General features: G+C 39.3%; 3 protein-coding genes across 6 annotated transcripts in view; 2 read left to right on the top strand and 1 right to left on the bottom strand.

The window, feature by feature from the left end:
- Nucleotides 1-8,245, top strand: part of LOC127436494 (lysine-specific demethylase 7A-like) — a 34,725-nt gene extending 26,480 nt beyond the window's left edge. The window contains exons 14-18 of the mRNA XM_051690694.1: nucleotides 654-826; nucleotides 977-1,071; nucleotides 1,192-1,307; nucleotides 5,105-5,424; nucleotides 6,008-8,245. Of these exons, the coding sequence (XP_051546654.1) occupies nucleotides 654-826; nucleotides 977-1,071; nucleotides 1,192-1,307; nucleotides 5,105-5,424; nucleotides 6,008-6,096 (793 nt within the window). The 3' untranslated portion in view covers nucleotides 6,097-8,245. The remainder of the gene's footprint in view (nucleotides 1-653; nucleotides 827-976; nucleotides 1,072-1,191; nucleotides 1,308-5,104; nucleotides 5,425-6,007) is intronic.
- A 561-nt stretch (nucleotides 8,246-8,806) lies between these two features.
- Nucleotides 8,807-11,562, bottom strand: ndufb2 (NADH:ubiquinone oxidoreductase subunit B2). Its single transcript, XM_051690696.1, has 4 exons — nucleotides 11,354-11,562; nucleotides 9,722-9,866; nucleotides 9,352-9,447; nucleotides 8,807-9,248 (listed from the first exon to the last, which is right to left on the bottom strand). Exons 1-3 carry the CDS (start codon nucleotides 11,437-11,439, stop codon nucleotides 9,373-9,375), a joined length of 306 nt encoding a protein of 101 aa, XP_051546656.1. The 5' UTR covers nucleotides 11,440-11,562; the 3' UTR covers nucleotides 8,807-9,248; nucleotides 9,352-9,372.
- Nucleotides 11,563-18,382: 6,820 nt separating this feature from the next.
- LOC127436493 (inactive histone-lysine N-methyltransferase 2E-like) overlaps nucleotides 18,383-23,731 on the top strand; it is a 60,733-nt gene continuing 55,384 nt past the window's right edge. For 2 of the 4 annotated variants that reach the window (XM_051690692.1, XM_051690691.1), the window contains exon 1: nucleotides 18,384-18,878. The gene's annotated coding sequence lies outside the window, so the exon portion shown is untranslated. Of the gene's footprint in view, nucleotides 18,879-18,926; nucleotides 20,655-23,731 lie in introns of those variants that run through there. The other 2 variants (XM_051690689.1, XM_051690690.1) reach the window with 2 other exon arrangements.

The raw sequence follows: 23,731 nt of genomic DNA, 5'->3' as shown, positions 1-23,731 counted from the left end.
CCACCAAAAATAGTACAAAGTAAATGGCGCAACTGTAAATACCTGAAAAATGTAGACCTAGAAATCCCAAATGCAAGTGTGAAATAATGGGATGGATTTTTAATTCTCTAGGCCATTTAATAGAAAGACTTTGCAATTGTGAGATTGGGGCAAGGACCGCTTGTTCAATGTTGTACCATGGAGGGGCTCTCTCAGGTGGAAGAGACCAATTGGCCAAGTGTCTAAGATTAAAAACATAGTAATAAAAAATAAGTAATGTCAATTGGTGTGTAACTTACTGAAATGTAACCGATGTCATTTACCATTCCAAATAAAAAACTATCAAATTGATTAAAATAAGAAAGAGGAAAGGGGGAGACTGCAGTAAATAATTGAATTTGGGGATACAGTTCGTTTTTATAACATTGTCCTTCCCAGCCATAGACAAATGTAGTGAAGCCCACCTATCCACATCACACGAGAACCTTTTTATTAATGGGTCAAAAGTAGTGGTATAGTAATTGTATAGTAAAAAGAGTTTAAAAAAAAAAAAAAAAAAGTGGTATAATAAAATTAGTAATAATAAAGAATGAGTTGTTGTATTCATATGATATAATATAATATATGATAATGTTTATGTATTCTGAACAACTGAAGTGTTTCCTCCTTTACAGAGAGAGGCTAACTAATGGAGCAGTTCAGCTTAATGGAGTGGAAATTTCCCAATGCCATCAACATGAGGTGGAGGTGGAAAGATTGTCCATATGCCCACAACAAGAAGTGAAGAAAGAAAAGACAGAGGAGGAGTTTGGATTACACTGCACTATCATGAAACCAATCAATTATGGTGAGTCACTTGTAACTGTAGGACTTCTGTAGGTCTAAGTAAATGCAGTCTATATAACAACACAATACAATTAGTTAACTTTGATTAATGATTATTGTGTTGTAAATGGAAAGACATTTTTTTGAATGATCTCTTGTTTTGTTTTTTTAGGTGTAACTGTGCAGACAGAACTCGGGACAGAGTCATCACGACATGCAGCGTCTTTAGACACTGACTCTGAATCAGAAGCAGAGGATTCTGCTGAGGTACTGAAGAAGTCAAACGGGCTTTAACATTTAAGCTCTCCATAAACCTACATAGATTTGTCTCTTGGTTAAATAGCTGACAAGCTTCCATTCTCATTCTTCACCCTTTTCTCTCAACAGAAGCGCTCCTCAGAGTCAGAGAGTTCTGAGGAAGAGGATGGAGGAAACCAGAGAGACTCAGGGAGTTTTGTGGAGCATTTGAGCGGCCACAGCCACCATAAACAACCGCTAAAACGGTATGACTTCCCTGCATTTCACACACTTGTCAAACTTGCACAATTTTAAAGCATTACATTGTAATTTTGACCCATAAAGTAAATTAAACATGTACACTACCAGTCAAAAGTTTGGAAAAACTTGCTTGAATTTGTTTCACATGAAGCTAAAGGCTTAAATTCTTGACATTAGTTTTGTAGTCTAGAAAATATACATTGTTCCTACTTATATTTCTTTACTAAACTAAACTTTTACATTTATTTTTTGTAAATGCATGAGTTGGATTGGATAGTGAAGGAAAAGCAGCCAAAAAAGGCCCTTTACCTACAGTCCTGGTACTTTCCCTTAGTAATTTTCAAGATGAGAACTTTTGAGGAACGGGACACCCGAGGAGACTTTTCCCCTGTTGCATTCACATTCCCGTAGTGTAACCACCGTAGTGATGTCATCTAGTATCGACCATTTTTCCTATGTTATTTGCACATGCATTTCAATAGCAACAACAAAATCAACAGCAGCGATGGAGGACGCCAGGATCTGAGCTACACTTTTGTTTGTTTAGGGCTGTTGGCCGCATCGGAAAACTTAGGCAGCTGTCTTATCAGTTAATGGTTTAAACAACAGTGTTTTTGGATGAATGGAACTCTCTGAACAGTTAAAAAAGCACCATTTTTCATCCATCCTTATACAGTCTCCGAAGTCAGCATTTACCAGTTTTCGGATGCAGCTTGTGTCTTCAGGTTACAGTTTAAACTGGGCTCGTGATGAGTGCGTGCGGTGCTCCATGCTGCAGCCGGAGTGAGAAACGAGGCGGCGAAAGCGCTGTTTAACCATGCAGCACACACTGAACTCAGCAGACAACATTTTGATCTTTTACGATAAAGGCTTTTATGAATCAGCATAAATTACTGTACTGAAATACTCACTCATTGACTTAAAAGACGTCTTGATGCAAGTTAACCACGCAGTAACAGGCAAACAATACTTCCCTCATGTAAATTAGATTTAATGATGGTTTAATTTATAACAGAGTTCAATTACCCACTCTCGATCTAATTGTTTATATCCGTCATCCCAGGAAACAGTTGATGTAGTAATCCAGAAATCACTTTATTTGCTTTATAGTCTCGCAGTACAGATGCGATAAACTCAAATCATGTCTCCCCATGAAGACACATACACACATGTGAAATGGGTGATTCTCTTTGGATACTTTTGTTTGTTATATGTTATTTCTGTTAAGGGAATTGTAAAATTAACGCAATCCTCTCAGTAGCAGGCTAGCAGCTAGTTGTTTACTAACTGTGGCTGTGGAGCTCCTCTCCTTTCGCAGTGCAGGTTTTTGTACTATCACAGGCTGCAGCACGTCCCACAGTCCCTATATGCCCCAAAAGTGTCTACCCTGGAGTAGCAGCTAAAAATGTCCCCTAAAAAGGCTTCGGGAACTATGGTCCTTAGGTGCGAAAGCGACGAAAAGCACTAGTCCCCGGGAAAAGTACCTAAAACAGGCTTTTGTACCGCCAGTGGGAAAGGCTCTAAAGTGTCCAGCATACACCATACTCCTTCAGTACAGTTTAAAAAAGGTTGAAAGTAAGCCTAAAGTGTGCTGAGCTGAATCTAGAATCTAGACAAAGGTTAGCTATAATATAAGATACAAGATGTACAAAATAGAGGTCGACTGATAGTCTATTTTGCCTATATCAATAACTAAGGAGGTGGAAAAGGCCAGTAACCGATAAATTGTCCGATAGTTTTTAAAATGTTTTTTTTTTTTTATTCTTAGCCTTTCCTTTCTATGATGGGCACAGACACTGAGGCTACGGTGGTCCAAAATGAGTAAAATTCCAAAAGCAGTTTGTTGTGCAACCGAAATTCCAATTATAACTAGAAAAAATAAGATTTGGTGCATAACGTGGGACTTATAACTATAAACAGGCCCAAAATACAATATATATATATATATATATATATATATATACACAGGTGCATCTCAATAAATTAGAATGTTGTGGAAAAGTTCATTTATTTCAGTAATTCAACTCAAATTGTGAAACTCGTGTATTAAATAAATTCAGTGCACACAGACTGAAGTAGTTTAAGTCTTTGGTTCTTTTAATTGTGTTGATTTTGGCTCACATTTAACAAAAACCCACCAATTCACTATCTCAAAAAATTAGAATATGGTGACATGCCAATCAGCTAATCAACTCAAAACACCTGCAAAGGTTTCCTGAGCCTTCAAAATGGTCTCTCAGTTTGGTTCACTAGACCACACAATCATGGGGAAGACTGCTGATCTGACAGTTGTCCAGAAGACAATCATTGACACCCTTCACAAGGAGGGTAAGCCACAAACATTCATTGCCAAAGAAGCTGGCTGTTCACAGAGTGCTGTATCCAAGCATGTTAACAGAAAGTTGAGTGGAAGGAAAAAGTGTGGAAGAAAAAGATGCACAACCAACCAAGAGAACCGCAGCCTTATGATTGTCAAGCAAAATCGATTCAAGAATTTGGGTGAACTTCACAAGGAATGGACTGAGGCTGGGGTCAAGGCATCAAGAGCCACCACATACAGACATGTCAAGGAATTTGGCTACAGTTGTCGTATTCCTCTTGTTAAGCCACTCCTGAACCACAGACAACGTCAGAGGCGTCTTACCTGGGCTAAGGAGAAGAAGAACTGGACTGCTGCCCAGTGGTCCAAAGTCCTCTTTTCAGATGAGAGCAAGTTTTGTATTTCATTTGGAAACCAAGGTCCTAGAGTCTGGAGGAAGGGTAGAGAAGCTCATAGCCCAAGTTGCTTGAAGTCCAGTGTTAAGTTTCCACAGTCTGTGATGATTTGGGGTGCAATGTCATCTGCTGGTGTTGGTCCATTTTGTTTTTTGAAAACCAAAGTCACTGCACCCATTTACCAAGAAATTTTGGAGCACTTCATGCTTCCTCCTGCTGACCAGCTTTTTAAAGATGCTGATTTCATTTTCCAGCAGGATTTGGCACCTGCCCACACTGCCAAAAGCACCAAAAATTGGTTAAATGACCATGGTGTTGGTGTGCTTGACTGGCCAGCAAACACACTAGACCTGAAACCCATAGAGAATCTATGGGGTATTGTCAAGAGGAAAATGAGAAACAAGAGACCAAAAAATGCAGATGAGCTGAAGGCCACTGTCAAAGAAACCTGGGCTTCCATACCACCTCAGCAGTGCCACAAACTGATCACCTCCATGCCACGCCGAATTGAGGCAGTAATTAAAGCAAAAGGAGCCCCTACCAAGTATTGAGTACATATACATTAAATGAACATACTTTCCAGAAGGCCAACAATTCACTAAAAATGTTTTTTTTATTGGTCTTATGATGTATTCTAATTTTTTGAGATAGTGAATTGGTGGGTTTTTGTTAAATGTGAGCCAAAATCATCACAATTAAAAGAACCAAAGACTTAAACTACTTCAGTCTGTGTGCATTGAATTTATTTAATACACGAGTTTCACAATTTGAGTTGAATTCATTTATTTCAGTAACTTTTCTACGACATTCTAATTTATTGAGATGCACCTGTATGTCAGTCTACCTCTAATACAAAATATTACATAGTTTTGATTTATTGAAAATTTTTGGTCACCACAACATTCCCATACTTTTATTAGTTATTTCATAGTTTTAAAATTTTCATATTATTTTATAATGCGGAAAATAGTAATAATAAAAAATGGGTAGGTGTGTCCAAAGTTTTTACTGGTGTTGTTTAATTGTACGTTTATTTTGGTTCATTTTACTTTTTCATCAATCTTCTACTGAAATTTTTTGTCCACAGAGAACGTCCTATCTCGCCGAGCACCAATGACGCCATTCAGGGCATGTTGTCAATGGCGGGGCTGCTGTATCAGCAGGCGGCAGGAGGCGGCACTGTTCTACAGCAGCCTTGGTGGTCCATTCAGGGTAACGGTAACAGCAACAGCAGCAGTGATACCTGGGACAGTAGTGAGTCCTGCTCAGCATCCAACAGCCCACAGGGAGAGGATGGGAGTCTTGGAGAAGAATACTCGTACAGGGATAGCTCACTGTCTCCTCCCCTACACCCCTCGAAAAGACAGGAACCCAACCCCACACCCATCAGCAACCAGGCCACAAAAGGTGAGGCCAGTCGTAAAAATGTTGATCATGTTTATGAAAAGGAAATTGGGTCATTAAATGTTTGCAATTAGAGGAATATTCCAGGCTCAAAACAAGTTGAGCTCTATGGGCGGCAACTGTCATGTTATAGTTTTAAAATCATATTGATTCGTCCCTCAGTTTGTAAAAACAGAAATCATGTACACAGTAATGCACTTACAAAGGAAGTCTATGGGGCAGGGCATTGCATCGGAATGAAAAAAATTATGAAAGGGAAAGAAAGTCCTGCACACTAGACTTAACCATATGCGTGTTAACAGGACTACTGTGAAAGAATCTTTCAACTCCTGTCATGACTATGTAATGCTGGTATATCCAGTAACTTTTGCACAATAGGTGCAAGTATACATGAAAGGGACTGTTTACATCATTACCAGATGTTTATACACGTAGAAAAGAACAGTTGGGAATTCACAAATTCACTCCAAGAATTCACATTTTTAAGGAACAATGTTTGTGATAGTTAGACTTTGAAGATTGTGCATGAATACTTGTATTGATTTGAAAGTCTTCACTTACACAGTGTTTTGTCACTATTTTACAGGAAAACGTCCTAAGAAAGGACAGGCGACGGCTAAGCAGAGGCTTAGGAAGATGCTGAAAATGAGTTGCCATCAAGGCCTTTTCCTGTAGCATGACGGAGGAATGAATGAGGCTACGTGTAATAAATCAAACACGGCTGCTTTTTTTTATAGGCTGGGATTAAAGTTACACACACACATTCTCTTACTGTGCATGTTTAGGTGACAGGGTGTTTAATGGCTCTATCTCACTTTTTCCACCAATCACATGAAATGTACAACATTTTGTCCATCAGTGCAGGGAGACTGGGTATTCTTTGGAAAACAAAACATGAACAGCCAAAAGTGTGAAAAGGAAGCACAGGAAATCTTGTACGTTGAATTTAGTCATGGTAAGAGATGCTTGCTGAAGTTTGTTTGCATTTCCACTGCCAGGAAATTGATCTGCAAGCGGGTATCACAGGCAGAGGCCTTTTTCTCCCCTACCCTACCTCCAAACACAGCTGTAGCATGAGTGCGCAGGCTAAGGATGTCTTCCTAGTCCTCTACATCCTGACATTGGGACTGTTGCATAGATATTTGGATTCCTAATTGCCCTTAAAGGGATAGTTTATTCAACTACCCTTGTGTTGTTCCAAACGTGTTGAACTACCCCTTTTGTGTTCTCAAAAGAAAGTCATAGGGGTTCGGAATGACATGAGGGTGAGTAAATGATGCCAATTTCATTTTTGGGTGAACTATCCTTTAAGTCATGATATTCACCTGTTTCCTTCCCCATTGATTGTCTCAGGCCAGGGTGTTTTGAAATGGTGCTGAACATTTGTATATCCTTCACTAACCCTCCCTGCCCCTTTAAGCAATAATTGTACTGCTATGAGTGATGATGTGTCAATAAGTTGATGATTTAGTGGGCTGCACTTTTAGGATGCAAAATCCTCTCTACGTACGTATTGGAAAGCATGGCCACAACCAGACAGCCATTAAATATAAAAGGGTGTACATTCTGTATAGCTATATCGTTTTCCCTTGATTTGACAGCATTTATCTTTATTCCTTAGTGGACTTAAATAGACTAATTAAAGGAATATACTGGGTTCAATTCAAATTAAGCTTTATTTAGCTTAATTAAGACTTTATTTTTGGCGGGAATGAATGAGGCTGCGAGGGATAGACTTACCATGCACTGTATAAACTTCCTAGATCACATTTAATTTTCCACAACTCGACTTGCTTTGTTTTCTGAATTGTTTTTGGAAAGAATTTTATAATGTTTCATCAGCGGAACGATCCAAAACACTTTACAGTACAACCCATTGAAAAGACTGCAAGTATATCCCTAACAGCTTTGTTTTTATTCCCGTCAGAATCTAAAAATGGCGCCACTGTAAGGTCAATTGCCAGCATCTGAAAATCATTTTGAATCGCTCCTGACTTTGTAAAAACTAAACAAAAACAACAAAATATGTTGACGGAAATTAATGCATAATGGAAGTCTAGGGGAAATCATAAAGTTGGACACGTACTGCCGTTGGAAGTGCGTTTCTGTTAGTGAGTGTTTTTGTTTTTCTTAACTGAGGAACCAATCGCAATTAATTTCTGTGGTAATCTAGAGCATGCCAAAGATGCCGTCAATGGACCTTAACTAGTGATTCACCCGGACTATTCCTTTAAGCGGGGGAAAATCTATCTATATCTATATATATATATCTATATCTATATATATCTATATAGATATATATATATCTCTCTCTCAATCATGGTGACTAATTAACTTGCCTGTTGGCGACACCTGGTGGCCGTAGAGAGGGATTGCATCCTGAAGTATTACTTGTGAAATACTGTTTGTGATGTCGTTTGCAATGACTGAATATGCTGTCGTGCTCAGCCTGCATAATTTATGTTGTTCTGTTTAGTTTGTTGCTAATGTCATATTTTTGTTGACTGGATAACTTATTTATTAATTTCAAAGATATGAATGAGTTATATTGCATATGAGTTATATTGAGGTTCCTGTTTTTCCTTTGCATTGATTTATTTCTGTAAATACGAGTATCATTTTGAATGTTATCAATTTAAGAGGAATTGGGTTTTGTTTGGGTTCGGCTTTACATATTTTTTTTTTTTTTTTTATTAACACAATTAATGCTACTTTGATTTTTTTTTATTTCCTGTCAAATTTACCTCTGAAATGTTAGTGGAACATTCCTTTCATTTTGAACGTAATGCTTTATAATGTGTGGTGGTTTTTTATGACTTGTTGACAGAGGAAGAAAAGAGTTTCTGTGGGAACAAAACATTTAGTGGTGCTTGTGTGGGAAATTCTTGGAGAGGCTACGATTCGTTTTCTCAGGGAACATCTGATGTGACATCTTGGAATCCATCACCAGCACTGTCATACAATCTCTCAATGATTTGTTTATTTCCATAAACATGCCAATTGTGCACATACATAAACTCCCACTTATTTTTGTCTGATTGGTCTAAATCCCAAACTACTAAAAAATTGGTTTCCTGCGTTATATTGAATACAAAGGTGAGACTTTGTGTATGGAATAGCACCAACAGATTTCAATCAGCTATTCTGGACTGTTTTGGAAGAGGTGTGTTGGATAAAAAAGGAATTGCACTATTTTGAAACTGCAGGACTTGAGTTTGATAACTACTGAAACTCAGGCTTTGATACAGTTTGAGTTTGTCATCTGCATGTGTTTTTGGCATATGGCAAAATGTTCCTTTATATAGTCCTCCTCATTAACGTTAATGACACCCTTTTCTATTTCAGCTCTGTATTTCTGAAAGCAAACAGCTCATCTCAGTAGAGCTTTTGATGCATTAATTGTACAGTATTTATTATGCTCCAATTATTTTCCATTTTTACCTGTGGTATAGGCTTAATGTCTCTGTGTTTTCAAATGTGTTCTTTTCCTTGTCAACATTTCCCAGAGTTCTCTTTGAAAGTTTTGGATGTGACTAGTTTTCTCCAATGCAATGTAAATATAAAAGAAGGGAATTGTTTTATAGATCACACTGTTTCCCACTCCCCTTTACCAGATGTTAAATGACAAACAAAAACAATGTTCTATTGACAAAAGTTCAAGAGTCATTGACATGTTAATTTCTTCAATTACAAGGTTGAATATTTGCATTATTTTATAATGCAGCTGTTCACAATTAGACTTGATAATAAGTCCTTATACATAACAGGAACAACCAGTTTCTCATACAGAAAGTGTGTGGGTTTGTGATCATGTATCTGGTGCACATCTGCAAAGTAAAAAGAAATGTCCGTCATTACATGCATGCTTTGGCAACACGCTAGGTTAAGGTCACACTAAAGAAAAATGCATGTGATTAAATTTATATGTACATTGGTGTGTTGTGGGTGAGTCTACTCTTCATCATCAGGTGGGATTCCCAGCTCCTCGTCTGTCCACGCAGAGGTGTCTGGCCATGGGAAATGACCCTGAAAGTGACGTATAGTTTAAAAAATATATCATTAAAATACATGTAATATAGATCTTGGGTATGTTCGGAACAGCATACTACTAATTCAGTATTTGTAATATGCACAGTATACAGTGTATCCTGCACTGTTAGTATTTCATTCTGAACAGCCATTTGAATACTTTGAGTTGAAGTTAATGTGCAGTAATTACTAAATGATTACAGAAAAAGTAGCAAAAACAGTAGCATTTCGTCTCCTTGAGATCTATCCCGAGTCAGTACTTTTAACTCACCAGTATGGCATCCGGGTCATGCCAGGTGTGCCAGAGGATCCAGAACCACATGGCACCACTGAGCAGCTCAGCTTGAAACTTCTGGCTCTTGGTGGTCTGAGGTGGCTGTCTGTACTGAGGCTCAATGTGTGGACCTCCTCCAGCCCTGAAACATAACAGACCGGCCAAATACCAGTCAACAGAGAACACCAATACTGGCTAGTGATGCTTTCTAATGCAAACGGGGTAGATTTTTGCCCATGACACCAAATTTTTTTTTGTTGCATGTAAACATCTTAACCTGTGTTCTTACTGGCTTATCCAATGTGTGCCAGTGTTGTGTTGAGTTTCAGACTGTTCTGGAAGAGTGTGGTCTCTCTTTTATGACTGATCAGACTTATAGTTTTCGCACAACGGATGATCAAATATCTAAACTCCCATAGACTTACACTGACAATGTTCAAACGGGCCAGCGGAATGCTCGTTAATTCAAACTCCAACTTTCAAAAAATGTAAAAGTAAACAAACCCACACAATGCCTTTGCTTTAAGCTGCTCTCTCCCTCTGACAGTCTGACTCCTTTATTATCTAGATTTTTTTTTTTAATTTTTTTATGGTTATTAGGCCTTAATGCAGCTAAAGGGATCATTTTAATTTTTGGGTGAACTCTCATCATTTACTCACCCTCATGCCATCCCAGATGTGCATGACTTTCTTTCTTCAGCAGAACACAAACAGAGATTTTTAGAACAATATCTCAGCTCTGTAGGTCCATACAATGCAAGTGAATGGTGACCAGACCTTTGAAGCTCCAAAAATCACATAAAGGGAACATACAAGTAATCCATAAGAATCCAGTGTTTAAATCCATAACTTCAGAAGCACTGATAGGTGTTGGTAAGAAACCGAACAATAGGTAAGTCCTTTTTTACTTCAAAAATCTGAAAGTGAAAGTGTAGATAGATAGTAAAAAGGACTGTTTCTCACCCACACCTGTTATATCACTACTAAAGATGGATTTAACCTCTGGAGTCTTTTGGATTACTTTGATGTGGCCTTTATGTGATTCTTGGAGCTACAAAAGGTCTGATCACCATTCACTTGCATTGTATGGACCCACAGAGCTGAGATATTCTAAAAATCTGTTTGTGTTCTGCTGAAGAAAGAAAGTCATGCACATCTGGAATGGCATGAGGGTGAGTAAATGATGAGAGAATTTTCAGTTTTGGGTAAACTATCCCTTTAACTACGACTGCATCCAAAAACGTAGGCAGCTGACTTGCTGCCTATAATGGATTAACTGACAGCTGTATTGAATTAATGTAACTCTTTAGGAAACTGGTCTCTGAACAGACTGATAAGCACCTTATTTTCATTTTGCCTATTAGGACATTATATAAGATGCTGTGTATTTTGTAATTAGCTTGACCATTTGACAGTTAATCAGAATGGGCTTGCACATACAAGGAATTTGACTTTGTGACAGAAGTTTCCAGTGCACAAACAATACAACAACAAGAATGATGTTAATCATTCAGTACCATAGCATATCTCACAAACTTATTTCCATGCACTTAAATGCAACTCCTGCCGTACTCTACTGGTTTAAAGCAGCATGTTTAGCCTGCTAGCCTCCTGAAAATAAACACTCACTTTCTGACGGTCATCTGCTGAGGTCCACGCCTGAAGATCTGCAGGCCGGTGCGGAGGACACCCGCCGTCCTCGTGAGAGAAGACATGCTGATATTTGTTGCACCACTCTTCAGGGCTTTCTGACTTTTCTATTTAAACTGCGGTGACCAGAAAGCCAAATGTCACCTTTGCAGCGGCGGCTGTTTCTCTGACGTGCCAATAACGAGCGCTGTGATTGGTTAGTCAAAAAAAAAAAAAAAAAAAGCAACTGAAATCCTACTCGGTGTCTATCGCTAGAGGGCGCCAAATAAGCATAATTCGCGCTAAATTGAAAGGCTATTGATAAACAAATAAATCGATATATTCCGGGTTCAATACAAGTTCAGATCAATAACTTTTTAACAGCATTTTGTGGCATTAGGTTGAGAATCACGAAAATTAACTTTCAACTTCGACTTGTTCCTCCTTTTCAGTCACAGTGAGGCACTTTGCAATGGAAGTGAATGGGGCCAATCCATAAACATTACAATACGCATTGTTTCAAAAGTATAGCCACAATATGTAAACAATCTGAGTGTTAACATGGTTTTATTGTGATAAAATCGCTTACTAACCTTTTCTGTGTAAAGTTACATCCAATATTACAATTTTGTTGCCATGACAACGTAACACAGTAAATCTACAATTTAAACAACAGCTCTAATAACAGACAAGTTTTAACAGAATAATAAATGTAAGTGCTTTAATTAAATTATAAGCTTTAAAATTCTGTCTTTAAACCCTCCAAATATTGGCCCCATCGACTTCCATTGTAAGTGCCTCAGTGTAACACAGATTTTTGCTTTTTTTTTTTTTAAGTAAAGGAGGGACAAGTCTAAAAAAAAATATTATTATTATTATTATTTTTTTATTATTATTATTATTTATTTATTTATTTATTTATTTTTTTTTTTTGTGGTAATCAACATTATGCCACAAACAGGGCCGTAGCAAGGAATTCTGGGCCCCTTTAACATAAAAAATAAATAAATAAAAAATACAGTTTAAAATTCGTTATGGGCCCCCCTGGATCACTGGGCCCCTAGAGTCTTTACCAGCTTTCACCCCATTAGCTACAGCCCTGGCCACAAATGATGTGGATTGGGCTTCATTTATAATGGACTCAGAATATTCCTTTAAATCCATAAATGTTTAGGGAAAATATTTAAACAGTTGTCAGTGAATGTGAATATAGGACACCCGAGGCAAGCCAAAATATTTAAGCATTTTATTGAACACACTAAAACAGGATAATCTTTTCAGATTTCACAGAAGATCTTTATACATATCTGGTACTCCCATCCATTACAATTTTAACATACAGTACAATCAGTGTTTTGACATGTTGCTCGTGCATGCACTTGTCATGAATGGGTCCGTGTGCTTGCCGCACGTCAGTTTGACACCTACAATGGCTTACAGCGTATTGAGCTGAAAATGGGAAAACATACTACACATTTATGTGCCCTGAGGACGCTCGGTATCACTTAAATAATTGATATTGTTATGATGCAATGGTTTAAATGTAACGTGACTTATGTTTAGTTTTTTGTTTTGCACAATATATTGAGGCAGCGGAGAAGAAAAAGATCCAATACGCCATTTACGAATCATCATCATCATCATCTAGTGCAGAATAGGCGTGGGATCGACAACATGGCGGCTATGGAAACACAATCGTTTCGTGCCCAATATAGCCTTGCATACAAAACGACCGCAGGAATATAATTACCATGAATATATATGACTTACATAAGTCATATGCTTGCGGATATGACTTCGCACAACGCAGATATTAAACCTCAGGCGGGACGTTTCCTTAGCAGCACCAAAACAGGAAATGCCCTCCCTCAGTCGGATTCTTTTGTTACAACCCAAATATATACATGCGGCTGCTATTGTGACGTCATACGCGATGTCCTCGCTTCATAGTATATGCGCATCACTATTATGACAGCAGGTGCACGAGTGCAATCTGATATCGCGAAAACAGACCCAGGAGAACAAGTTTACATGTTCAAGATAGTGTTTAATAATTAATAAATAAGGAAAATCGCACAATCCTCGTAAGATTCATTCTAATATTCCGGCGTTTGGGGCGACAAAGCACATTAAGGTTTATCACTCGTTAGCAAGTACTCATTTTAAAACCCACGGCTGATGACGTACTTTTCAAAGAGCTCAGAGACTCCAAGTTTTTAGTCAATGATATTTTCTGGCATGAACCTGACCCCGCCCAGTGCGCGCTTTGAGCAGTGCGCGAGAAGCATCGACGCCGTCTTCTTGCGCTTTACGCGATGCAAAGGAACCGGGAAAATGTGTATACTCCTCTAAAACGCAACGTTTCCAATATCCATGTATCGCGAAAGGTTAAGAAGATTTCGAGTTAATGGCGCCCTGTTGTCGGATCTCCGGGTGCGCCGCTCTCCCCTCTAAGCTCAGCGCCCGCCCATATATGGAATTCATATGATGTCATCGACAGCCAATCAACGCCGAGATGTTAAGACAATGAGCGTATTATTGGTCAAGGGCAATGTCATTCATTCTTTTCAGAAAGGCCAGGGAGGGGCAAGAGCAAAGAAAAATCGCCATTTTAATCGGTCGACGGAAAAGACTTTGAAAATAATACCCTAGCCCCGGAGTTGGTGGGATGTCGCTCGTCTTTATATCCATCTACAACCTCAGCGTCCCTAAAGTTTAAACCCGAAGATGATTTGACCTGGCGTAGGCGATCCTGTGCTTTAAATCAGCTCGATTTAACTAGATCATTCGAGCTTCGTTTTCAACCTCAACTCAAGCCGTGCAAATACAGTCATCGGCGCGTTAAATCGCGGTTTACAGCTTGGTCTTGCCGTGTTTCTCCACTCTGCGTTGCTAGCAACGGTCTTCTTCCAACTGCTAGTCGTTAGTTATACTGCGCATGCGCAGGAGGATGCGGTGTAGCTCCAGTTCAGTATGGGGGAGACACTTGGATGAAGCCGTCTGATCGAACACCAACATGATATTAGTTTACTACGTATAATACAGAGCCGCAATCTATTCTTAACAGTTTATACGTGTAAATATGTTCATTTTGTCACAACATGAGACTGAATAATGACAACCACAATGGAAAGGTGAAGGGAAGTGTGCACTAATCACACAAAAAATGGTTTTGTCTGCAGCCAACGGACAGTTTACCTTTTAGTTACTCACTCCAGGTGTTTGTGTTTACACATAGGGTCAACTTTCCCAGTTACCTTGAGCAGAAATCACTGTGTTTGTTTAAAGGGTTACATAACAGATTTTGCAGCTTACTGTTTGGGGGCCTTACAAGTAGGTGTTCATATTCTACCATACTAGGCAATGACTCACGTAGGCTGCCTCCTGCTTTGTTTTCTCCCTTCTTCACAGCTCTTTTTTTATTATCTAATAAATGTGTTTGACATTTTGTTACCTACAGTGTTGAAAGGGTTGCATAAAAAAAGGAAACATGTAGGGACAACTTCCACTTCAGCAACCTATAAGGAGAACATGACTTTACCACCTACATAGACATACCCTGCGTTCGAAATTGCGTACTGTCACTGTATATTTGATGAAGGACACACTTCTCAGTCGATAAACAGTATGTTCTTTAGGTATGCATGCGAGTAGTATTAATTGATTCTGGACATATTTCATCCGGAAACATGGGCATTGTCCCGTGACACGGATATATGACGTAATAACAACAACCACAAAATTTACGCTGGTTTTGTTAAACAAGCACCATTTTAGCACGACAAACAACTTTCTTGGTTTGGCACTTACATTTGGAAAGAGCCGTCCAACTCACAGTTCTCCATCATTCTTTTAAATCCAGCATTTTATGTTTACGCAACGTAACCTCAGCTCCTGAGGGATTATGGGATCGTAAAGTGTCCAGTTGATCTACACTTCAGAATCTTGTTGGAAATAGTAGATCTGGGAATTTCTCGCTTACTGTTTTATGAATACTGAGGATTCTGACATACTACTCCATTGGCATACTGTTTTGGCACACTATACTTTAGGGAAGTATGCGTATTCGGACACAACGTTATATTGGAGTGTCAATGTTTAATCTGTCTGTGTAAAGTATGTGGTTTAAAAAGAGATACATTTTTATAATTCCGATATTTCTAAGCTTCAAGAATTTCTAGGCAAAAATAAGTTTTGGCACAGTTATAAACCACAAAACCTTTTTTCTAGGGCAGAAATTGTGGAATTGATTACAATTCCAGGTTTTCAGAATCAATGGAATCGATTCTGGGCTAATTTTCCTGATTCTTAAAAAAAAAAAAAAAGAAAGAAAGGCAGTGTGAAATCTTGCAATATAAAGCATACTTTGCACTATTTGTGATTGCCTGTATGAATGACAATGACTTTTAATATTAATAATATAGGTTTATTCTAATAAATGTGGATCTGTATGCACATCCCAATGCGCGATGCTTTAATCTCATAGTACAAACATGGTTGGTTAAGCAGATGTGTGTGTACTGCGAAGAACTACCGTAAACTGTTTCAAGCGCCACTGTTTCTGCCTACACTGTGAAATTGCATAGAAACACTCATAAAGCTTCTCTAGAATATGTAGTAGTTTGGTGATTGAGAAAAATAAACACAGTCCGAACATGGCACCAAAGTCCCTTTCAAGACAAGTCAGTCTACTTGGCGGCCATGTTCGGGACGCTCCTGGGCAGCAATGTTCTACAAGCGGAATAAAATACAGTTCCTGTCTACTTGAATGGGCGAAAGACTGAAATCTTAAAAACAGTTGGTCAAGATTACGATCAAAGAACATTTTTCAAATCAGCTGTAAAATCTGACAACGTTGTTTTTATAAATTATGCTTCTTTAGCTCAGATCACGCAAAAAAACGCTATTTTTCAGGCCGGTCCAGTTAGTGCGCATGCACATTCTCTAGTAAACTGACAGGCAATGTCCGTATCTAAAAGATGATTAGCTATTTTATCTGTAAAGCCCAAAGTAAACTTCAGGTTTTGATGCGAACGCTTAGCATATGTGTAACGGTAGCCAGCTGGTACTTGATAGCTGTGTATTGTGTAAGCTTCACTCTCCTGGCCTTAAGAGATGCACTAGTGACCAGGGCTAGAGGCCATGGCTTTTCTAGCCAACTTGCTTGTGCGTCTGGCTCCCGGGCCGGGGATCGGTAGTTCAAATCCCGCTTGGAACAGGTCAAGTTGGACCAGTGGCATATGCGTACAGTTGAACGTTAGCCTTTCAAAGTATACTTCATTTGACTATGCGTGCATACACAGGCAGTTGACTCGAGTTATACAAATGCAGTTCTCTCCTGACCTCCTCACACACGCACTCATTATGTGCACATCCACTGTTGTTGTTTCCACCTTCGTCTCCTATTGTTTAGCAGTGGTTACATCTTCTTCTAGCGCTTCTTCATGACAGCAACAGCTCGACTGTGAGGGTTGCCACCTTGTGGACCCACTAATTAGTGCAAATTATTCCAGGCTCATACACATGTTCAGAGAACACACGGTTTAAAAAAAAATTGGCCTGCATGCCTTCAGTGCCCAAGCACTCTGCTGATGAAGAAATTTGCATCACGTGTCCTGTATGCAAACATCGAAAGTGTTCGCAAATGACCAAAGTATACTTTGAGCTTTAGGTGGAACTTCCTTTTATACATTCGCCATATCCACCTTTTTTTGCAACGCGGAAGTAAGCAGTGGCTGCATTTCCGGCGAATGTGAGAAAGTTCCGCTGGCATTGACTGCAGTGTAAATAACTAGAAGGTTATAATACCAGAATTAGTGATCTGGGCTTATAAACTATCACACAACCACAGAATGTACAGCAGAATTATGTGCCAATGTCGGATAATTTTCTAACGTCAGCATTTATAGTAAAAGAGTAAGTAAATCATTCACTTGTTCCTGTGTGTTGTTGTATTGAAGAGATGGTAATAAAATATTTTCTTTACTTTATGTGCCTGCATTACCTCCGATGATGCCTTTATTTATTTCCAAAGGCGATGTTTCATAAGCCATGCTGAATGCGAGATCTGCGTATCTGTTTACTATGCACCTCTAAGAAAGGGAGAACGCTCTCTAACAAGAACTGAGAGTAAAATGCGTTTATTATTTTGCCAAGATGAAATGAGATGCAGTTTTGGTGCAAAGAAAGTTGAAGCAGCATTTTCCCAGCATCCTTCTCCGCTCTGGTGATTGTGTAAAGTTTGTGGAGGCATGTCAAGACGGCGCGGAGGACTGTCCTGTCAGCGCCTGATCTCTCATTCATTGCCTGTGCAACAGTGTGATTAAACGATGGCAAAATGCGATAAATGGTAAAACTATATGCGCTCAAAACCAATGAGTTTATGAAAATCATAATTAATGATAATAATATGTCGACATATTATAATAAAACCAGCCTGTAATATAAAGCAGCATAATGTAGTATTTTTGTATAACTAAAATAGTTGGAAGTGGCTTATACCGGAAGTAGTCCACACTTGAGGTTGATAATGGCAGCGGCCTAGTTTTGCTGAAAAATAAGGTGGATTGGGTGTACCAATTTCTCCTATTCATTTTAATTCAAGTGCTCTGTCTTGGGCTAAATAATCTCTGATGTCACGCCGCTGAATCCCAACGCCTTCTGAACGCTAAACTTACATGGTGATGTAAATGATTAATGTTGCCTGCACTGTAAAAAAAAAACAAAAAAAAATTTAAAAAAAACAGAACTTTTACTATTGCTAATTCTTCAGATTGATAATACAATGAAATAGCCTTATGTGAAACGTCACCATGTAACTCGTCCTGCATCAAATTATGTGGCTTACTGAGGAGAGTTATACATTTCAAGACAACAGAATATCATAGAATTGGGGGTTTTGACTTAAGCCAGTAAATTAACACCTAGCAGCCACTCTAGCATCATGGCGGTACGTTTTACACAGGCAAGCATCACTCACATTTTCTTCGCAAAATGTAATAAACTAGCTCACTTTGTAAAGCCCTTTCAGTCTTGAGTTTCTCATACACTGACGAGAAGAATGTGAACACGCTCCCGACCGTCGAGGATGAACTCTCTCTCCTCCCCGCGCGCCCCTGAGGTTTTGCTCATGGAAACCCCGCGGAATGGAGAGGCGGAGCGCGCAGTGACAGAGACTCGAGCGGGGGTGACTGGGGGGGAGGCGGAGTCACGGCACTTCTGCCAGGGCCGCCATTTTTTCACAGGGAAAAGAGACAGGAGTGAAGGGATCCAGTTTCTAACTGTCGGTACAGACAGGGACAAAGTTATCGGGTCTAAACAGACCAAAATCATGCGTTTGAACTAGAGGAGCACAGGGCACGCGAGGAGCAATTCAAGTGCAAAACTGTACAGCGATTTGAAAAGCGTTGCTACACATCCGCAGTGGAGAGCGGAGTATTGTTTTGGTTGTGTGGTAGATCAGGCAGCGGGGTCTCACCCGAGTTCCCCGTGTCTTCATTCACAGTTATAACAGTGGACAGCAACGGTAAGTACCTGCTGATATCCTACAGCTATCCGTTTGTTGATCACACGGGCTTGTTTAATGCCAGCTGTTCATGTGGTTGGCTAACCGACTTGCTGGTCCCATCCTTATGTGGATGCTCAAACTGTGGCTCTTATGGGCTGATGTTTGTTCATTTGAAAATCAGATGTAATTACAATGTTGTTACTGCATCTGTCAGTCCTCCTTTTGTAGAATAAAGCCAATCTAGCTGTTAGCAAAGAGGGGAAATCCGAGCTGTGTGTATGTTATGACTTAATTTAGCAGCTAATGTGGCTAACTGGCTCACTCCCACCATTTAATACTAAACAAAAGCACTGATCTGAAGTTATAACGCCGTTTTACCATGCTAACAATCAGAAAGACAGCACACAGCACAGTGTTGGGGCTAACGGAAACTCGTTGTCGTTTCTCTGGCGTTGTAAAGCTGCTAGCTCCAAGAGCGAATGCTAGTAAGTTAGCCAACTAAGAAAGAAACAGATCAAGACTGGAACAATCTCTTTACAGTCTGGGAATGTGGCTGAATGAGTGTTCAACAAATCCTGCAGGGCTTGTAATGCTTTATTTTTGGGGAAGTGGTGGTCACATCCCACGACATATTGACTCCCAGCTTTTTATCTAGTGTTAAGGAAGATATAAGCATCTTTACGACTATTTACACGTGTCTTCGTTGTTGCATGTTAAGTAAAGAGACGTGTTAAATGTTTAAAATGACCCGTTGTGCCCTGACAGAGCGTCTGACCAATACTAACAACAGGGCTTTTGTTTACGCACCTCAACTCTAGCTATCCACATCCACTCTTATCCCAAATCTATCCTACAAATATACACTTTAAAACCTCTTGACTGGCCAAAATAGTCTTCAGTGACCCACTACAATATGATAAGTGATTTTAATCTACTGTTTTCGGACGGTGTGTTTTTGGAAGGGCTGCTAGGCATAATAACATGTTGATGTAGCATCTATTACGTTAAAGCGCTTATTTAGTGTCTGTCTGATCACTAAAGCGTATGTTTTGTGTGGTTGTGTGTTGATCATGAGTGCTGCAGGTGTGGGGGAAGGGTTCTGGCTCGGTTCATGCTGTAGTAAGAGCTGCTCCTCAATCTGAACCAGAACCGAACTGCTTCACGCGCGAGCTGCGCAGTTCCGTTATTTACCGAGAATAAACCCTCACTCGACGAGTTATTAGGCGTAGAGAGGCTCGTGGTTGATATGTATCGCTGTAAATGTAACGTGCAAGTAAATCTGAGGGGAATTTAAACGCTCGAGTTGCGCATTAGCATAGCAGGCTAAGCAGTTAGCTTCGACGACAAGCTGTTCGGCATGATGTTGTTGAATAGCTCAAGCCGACGCGATTATTTCGACTTCAGGACCTCGCTAGTGAGTTATTCAGTTGATCAAGGGCGAAATAAAGCCGTTCAAATGCACTTGTTCCTCTCAGATAACCTTATTTATTTTAAGGTAGCGCGAGGTTTGGCTAGTCGTCGTCAGTCGGAATTGCTTGCTGCGCAGAAACCACAAAAGCGCTTTCCCTCATGATAAAAACATCGCATTTGACAAGTGAATACTTAAGTATGCGGGGAAAGTCGGTTTCTTGTTATCTCGGCCGTTCCCCGTCAAATTTCAGCGAGTCTTCGAGCGCTGTATGTCCTCTCAGGAGCTTTGTGAAAATGGCGGATGAGTTGATGTTGTGGTAATGAAAGCCTCCACACCCCTAGATCAACTCTCACACACTGCAGCGCCAACACACTCATCCACAGGCAAGTGCACAACACACACACACACACACACACTAGTGCTTTCATTACAACATTATTCTAGTCCATTGAACACTTTCAAATACAAAAGTGCTACATGTGTGTTTCTAAACACGGAATAAACAACACAAATCATTGTGCAGCTCATTCATGAAGCAAATTTTAATTATAGGTCTTTATTAATGACAAACATGCCCCTTTGGTATGCCACAAAAGGTTTCCCCCTCAGATGAGTACTTTCATAGGGTTGAAAAGAGAATGGGTGTCATTGGAACAAAAGTGCTTTTAGTGCACAAACAGGAGACTGGCTTTGGCAAGATGACATATTGAAGTTGCATAAAATAATAAACCTGCAGCACTTTGAAAAGAACAATAGGAGATTTATTACCACCCCACAATCATCTTTGTGTTTCATAGTAACACAAACCCAGTCACCACAAAGAACTAATCTTGTTTCTCTCTAGGCTTACAACTTTATCCCCTGGACGATTAAAGGAATAGTTCACCCAGAAATGGTAATTCTCTCAACATTTACTCACTTCTGTCGTCTCAAACTTGTATGACTTTCTTCTGTGGAGCACAAAGATAATTTAATGGAGATATGAAGTCTGTTTGTCCAAAGTAAATGGTGAGTTCCAAAAAGAACATAATGGCAGCATAAAGGTAATCCATAAGACTTGAGACTTGCGATCCACTCGGTTTTGGGTGAGAACAGACCAAAAATGTTTTTCACTGTACAAATTTGCCATTGCAGTCTCTTGGCACAATCATGGTTTCAAGCTTGATTACACTTCCTGGTGCTTGACATGAGCAGAGCGCTAGATGGTGCTAGGAAGTGTAATCGAGCTTGAAATCATGATCACCAAGGAGACTGCTGATGTCAAGATTTCTAGTGAAAGAGGAGTTGCCGTTTGGTCGGTTCTCACCCAATACCGATTGGATCCCTTCAGAATATTTGAATTAAAACACAAGTTTTATGGATTACCATTATGCTGCCATTAGGGCTGCACAATACATCGAAAAACTAATCGCGATTACGGCTGCCACGATTATGTAATTGTGAAAACTGACGATTACAGCGTTTAAATTAAGTCTGTTCCTGTTGCATCAATGGTTTGTATTGACAATGTGTTTTTGCAGCGGTTGAGTATTCTAACCAATAACTAACATGTCCGTTGAGCAATGAAACGGCAATGGCCCATCAGAGCCGCTTAGATTAGATTAATCCTCCATCCTGTCTGTAATGACAACTGATCCTAATGCGCAAGTTTTAAACCATCTGAATGCCCAGATGCTTGCTTTATGTTCTAGCTTTGTTCGCGTGGCACACGAAAATTAATACTGAAGAAACATCATCTGACACTCGAAAAGAAGCTGTAGAACAAGAGCGAAAAAGCACTTTGGAATTATTTTTGATTATTGCATATTGCACCGCTCACTTTGAACGTAGATGGTAAATCCACTGCAAATGAGCAACACGACAAAACTAAAACGATCCCTTTCTAATCAAGGCATAGACGCGGTGTAAATAATTGATTTATTATGTTGATTAGACAGCTTTGTTTTTAACGAGAACATTCGCGAGAGTGCAGAACATTGTGCGGAGCGTCACCGAGCTTGCGTCGAAATGCAGGTCTCAATCAGCGTAAACCTGCAGTGAGTGACAGCAGTCATTGTAATGGGAGAGTTTGTCGCGTTGCTCTTTCTGTGTACAATTTATAAAAAATGTAATAACAGTTTTGTTTTGTCATGTTAATAAGTAGGCCAATGTGAATTTGATTTGTACAAAATAGCAATAAAGTTATTTATCTTAACTGTTCTAAGTGTGTTTTCGAGGTGTAGCCAACATAAAGAATATGGCATGAATAGCATATTTCATGAATCACCGTCATTGTTATCACGTCTGCTCTAATAAGACCCATTTGCCACGCAGCTGGTATTGGTAGATTTAACATTTTCACGAATCGCATAACTCCGATCGCAAATGAAATTTTTAATTTCCAAAGTGCAACCACTGAGGCCAAAAATTATCTAACGATGATCTTACATGAACAAGATCACCATTGAAGATCTAACAGGATGAATGGTCCCGTCTTGCCACCAAAGGGCTTACTGAACGCAGAAAGTAACTTGGTCAATTTAAATCGGCTGTTAATAAGTTTGAATATTGAATATGCCATATAATTTACTGTACGTGGACTAATAATTTAAGCAGTAATTTAGCAATAATTTAATTTATTCTATACCATAGATATCAATTTAAATTTTTTTTTATTTGCCTTAACAAATATTATTACAATATAAAATACAATACAATGTAATGCTTAAAAGATGCTTAAAAGAAACTGGAGCACAGCTCATATCCACCATTGAAATCTGCTACTCTGAAGAACCACACGGTTGCTTGCTTTGTGACGTCACGGTAATTTAATATTTTAATCGACATTAATAATCGCGATTACAATATCAAGGGCAATAATCGACAATTATGATTTTTGCTATAATCGTGCAGCCCTAGCTGCCATTATGTTCTTTTTGGAGCTCACCATTTACTTTGTATGGACAAACAGACTTCATATCTCCATTAAATTATCTTTGTGTTTCGTGGAAGAAAGAAAGTTATATGAGTTTGAGATGACATAAGGGTGAGCAAATGAAGAGAGAATGACCATTTCTAGGTGAGCTATTCCTTTAAACAAAGTCATTGCTGTTTTTCCTGATCAGATTGTATAGAGACAAACACTCTTGTTTGCCTCCCCTAAAGAATATAACAGGAAATGAGATGTTTCTCTAACTTGCACACAACTCCCTATATGTTTCTTATGGTTTCATTTGAAAACTACTCAACAGAAACCGCTTTGGTTTAACAACCACTCTAAGATCCTGACTTTATTTGAAGATGCCATTGGGTTTGCTGCAGTATTGTATGACGCACAACCCACATGGCTGTGTCATATTTCTCTCATGATTACCGCTCCCTCCCTCTGGTCAGCAGGGAGTTTACAGGTCCAGAAGAATGTGGTTATTCATCAGAGCAGTTTGATGGGGTAAACATGGGGCCTTATGCATAATGAATAGAC

Source organism: Myxocyprinus asiaticus, chromosome 47, assembly GCF_019703515.2.
Source record: "Myxocyprinus asiaticus isolate MX2 ecotype Aquarium Trade chromosome 47, UBuf_Myxa_2, whole genome shotgun sequence".
Lineage (NCBI taxonomy): Eukaryota > Metazoa > Chordata > Actinopteri > Cypriniformes > Catostomidae > Myxocyprinus > Myxocyprinus asiaticus.
The sequence above is the reverse complement of the archived record's forward strand: the minus strand, read 5'-3'. Positions and strand labels throughout refer to the sequence as shown.

Bases quoted from the DNA above. Each gene is read 5' to 3' on its own strand.
- ndufb2 (XM_051690696.1), bottom strand. From the start codon at position 11,439: ATGTCTTCTCTCACGAGGACGGCGGGTGTCCTCCGCACCGGCCTGCAG. The intron at 9,867-11,353 runs GTGAGTGTTTAT...GTTATGTTTCAG, and splicing joins CAGCAGATGACCGTCAGAAA to GGCTGGAGGAGGTCCACACA. The intron at 9,448-9,721 runs GTGAGTTAAAAG...CGTCACTTTCAG, and splicing joins ATGACCCGGATGCCATACTG to GGTCATTTCCCATGGCCAGA.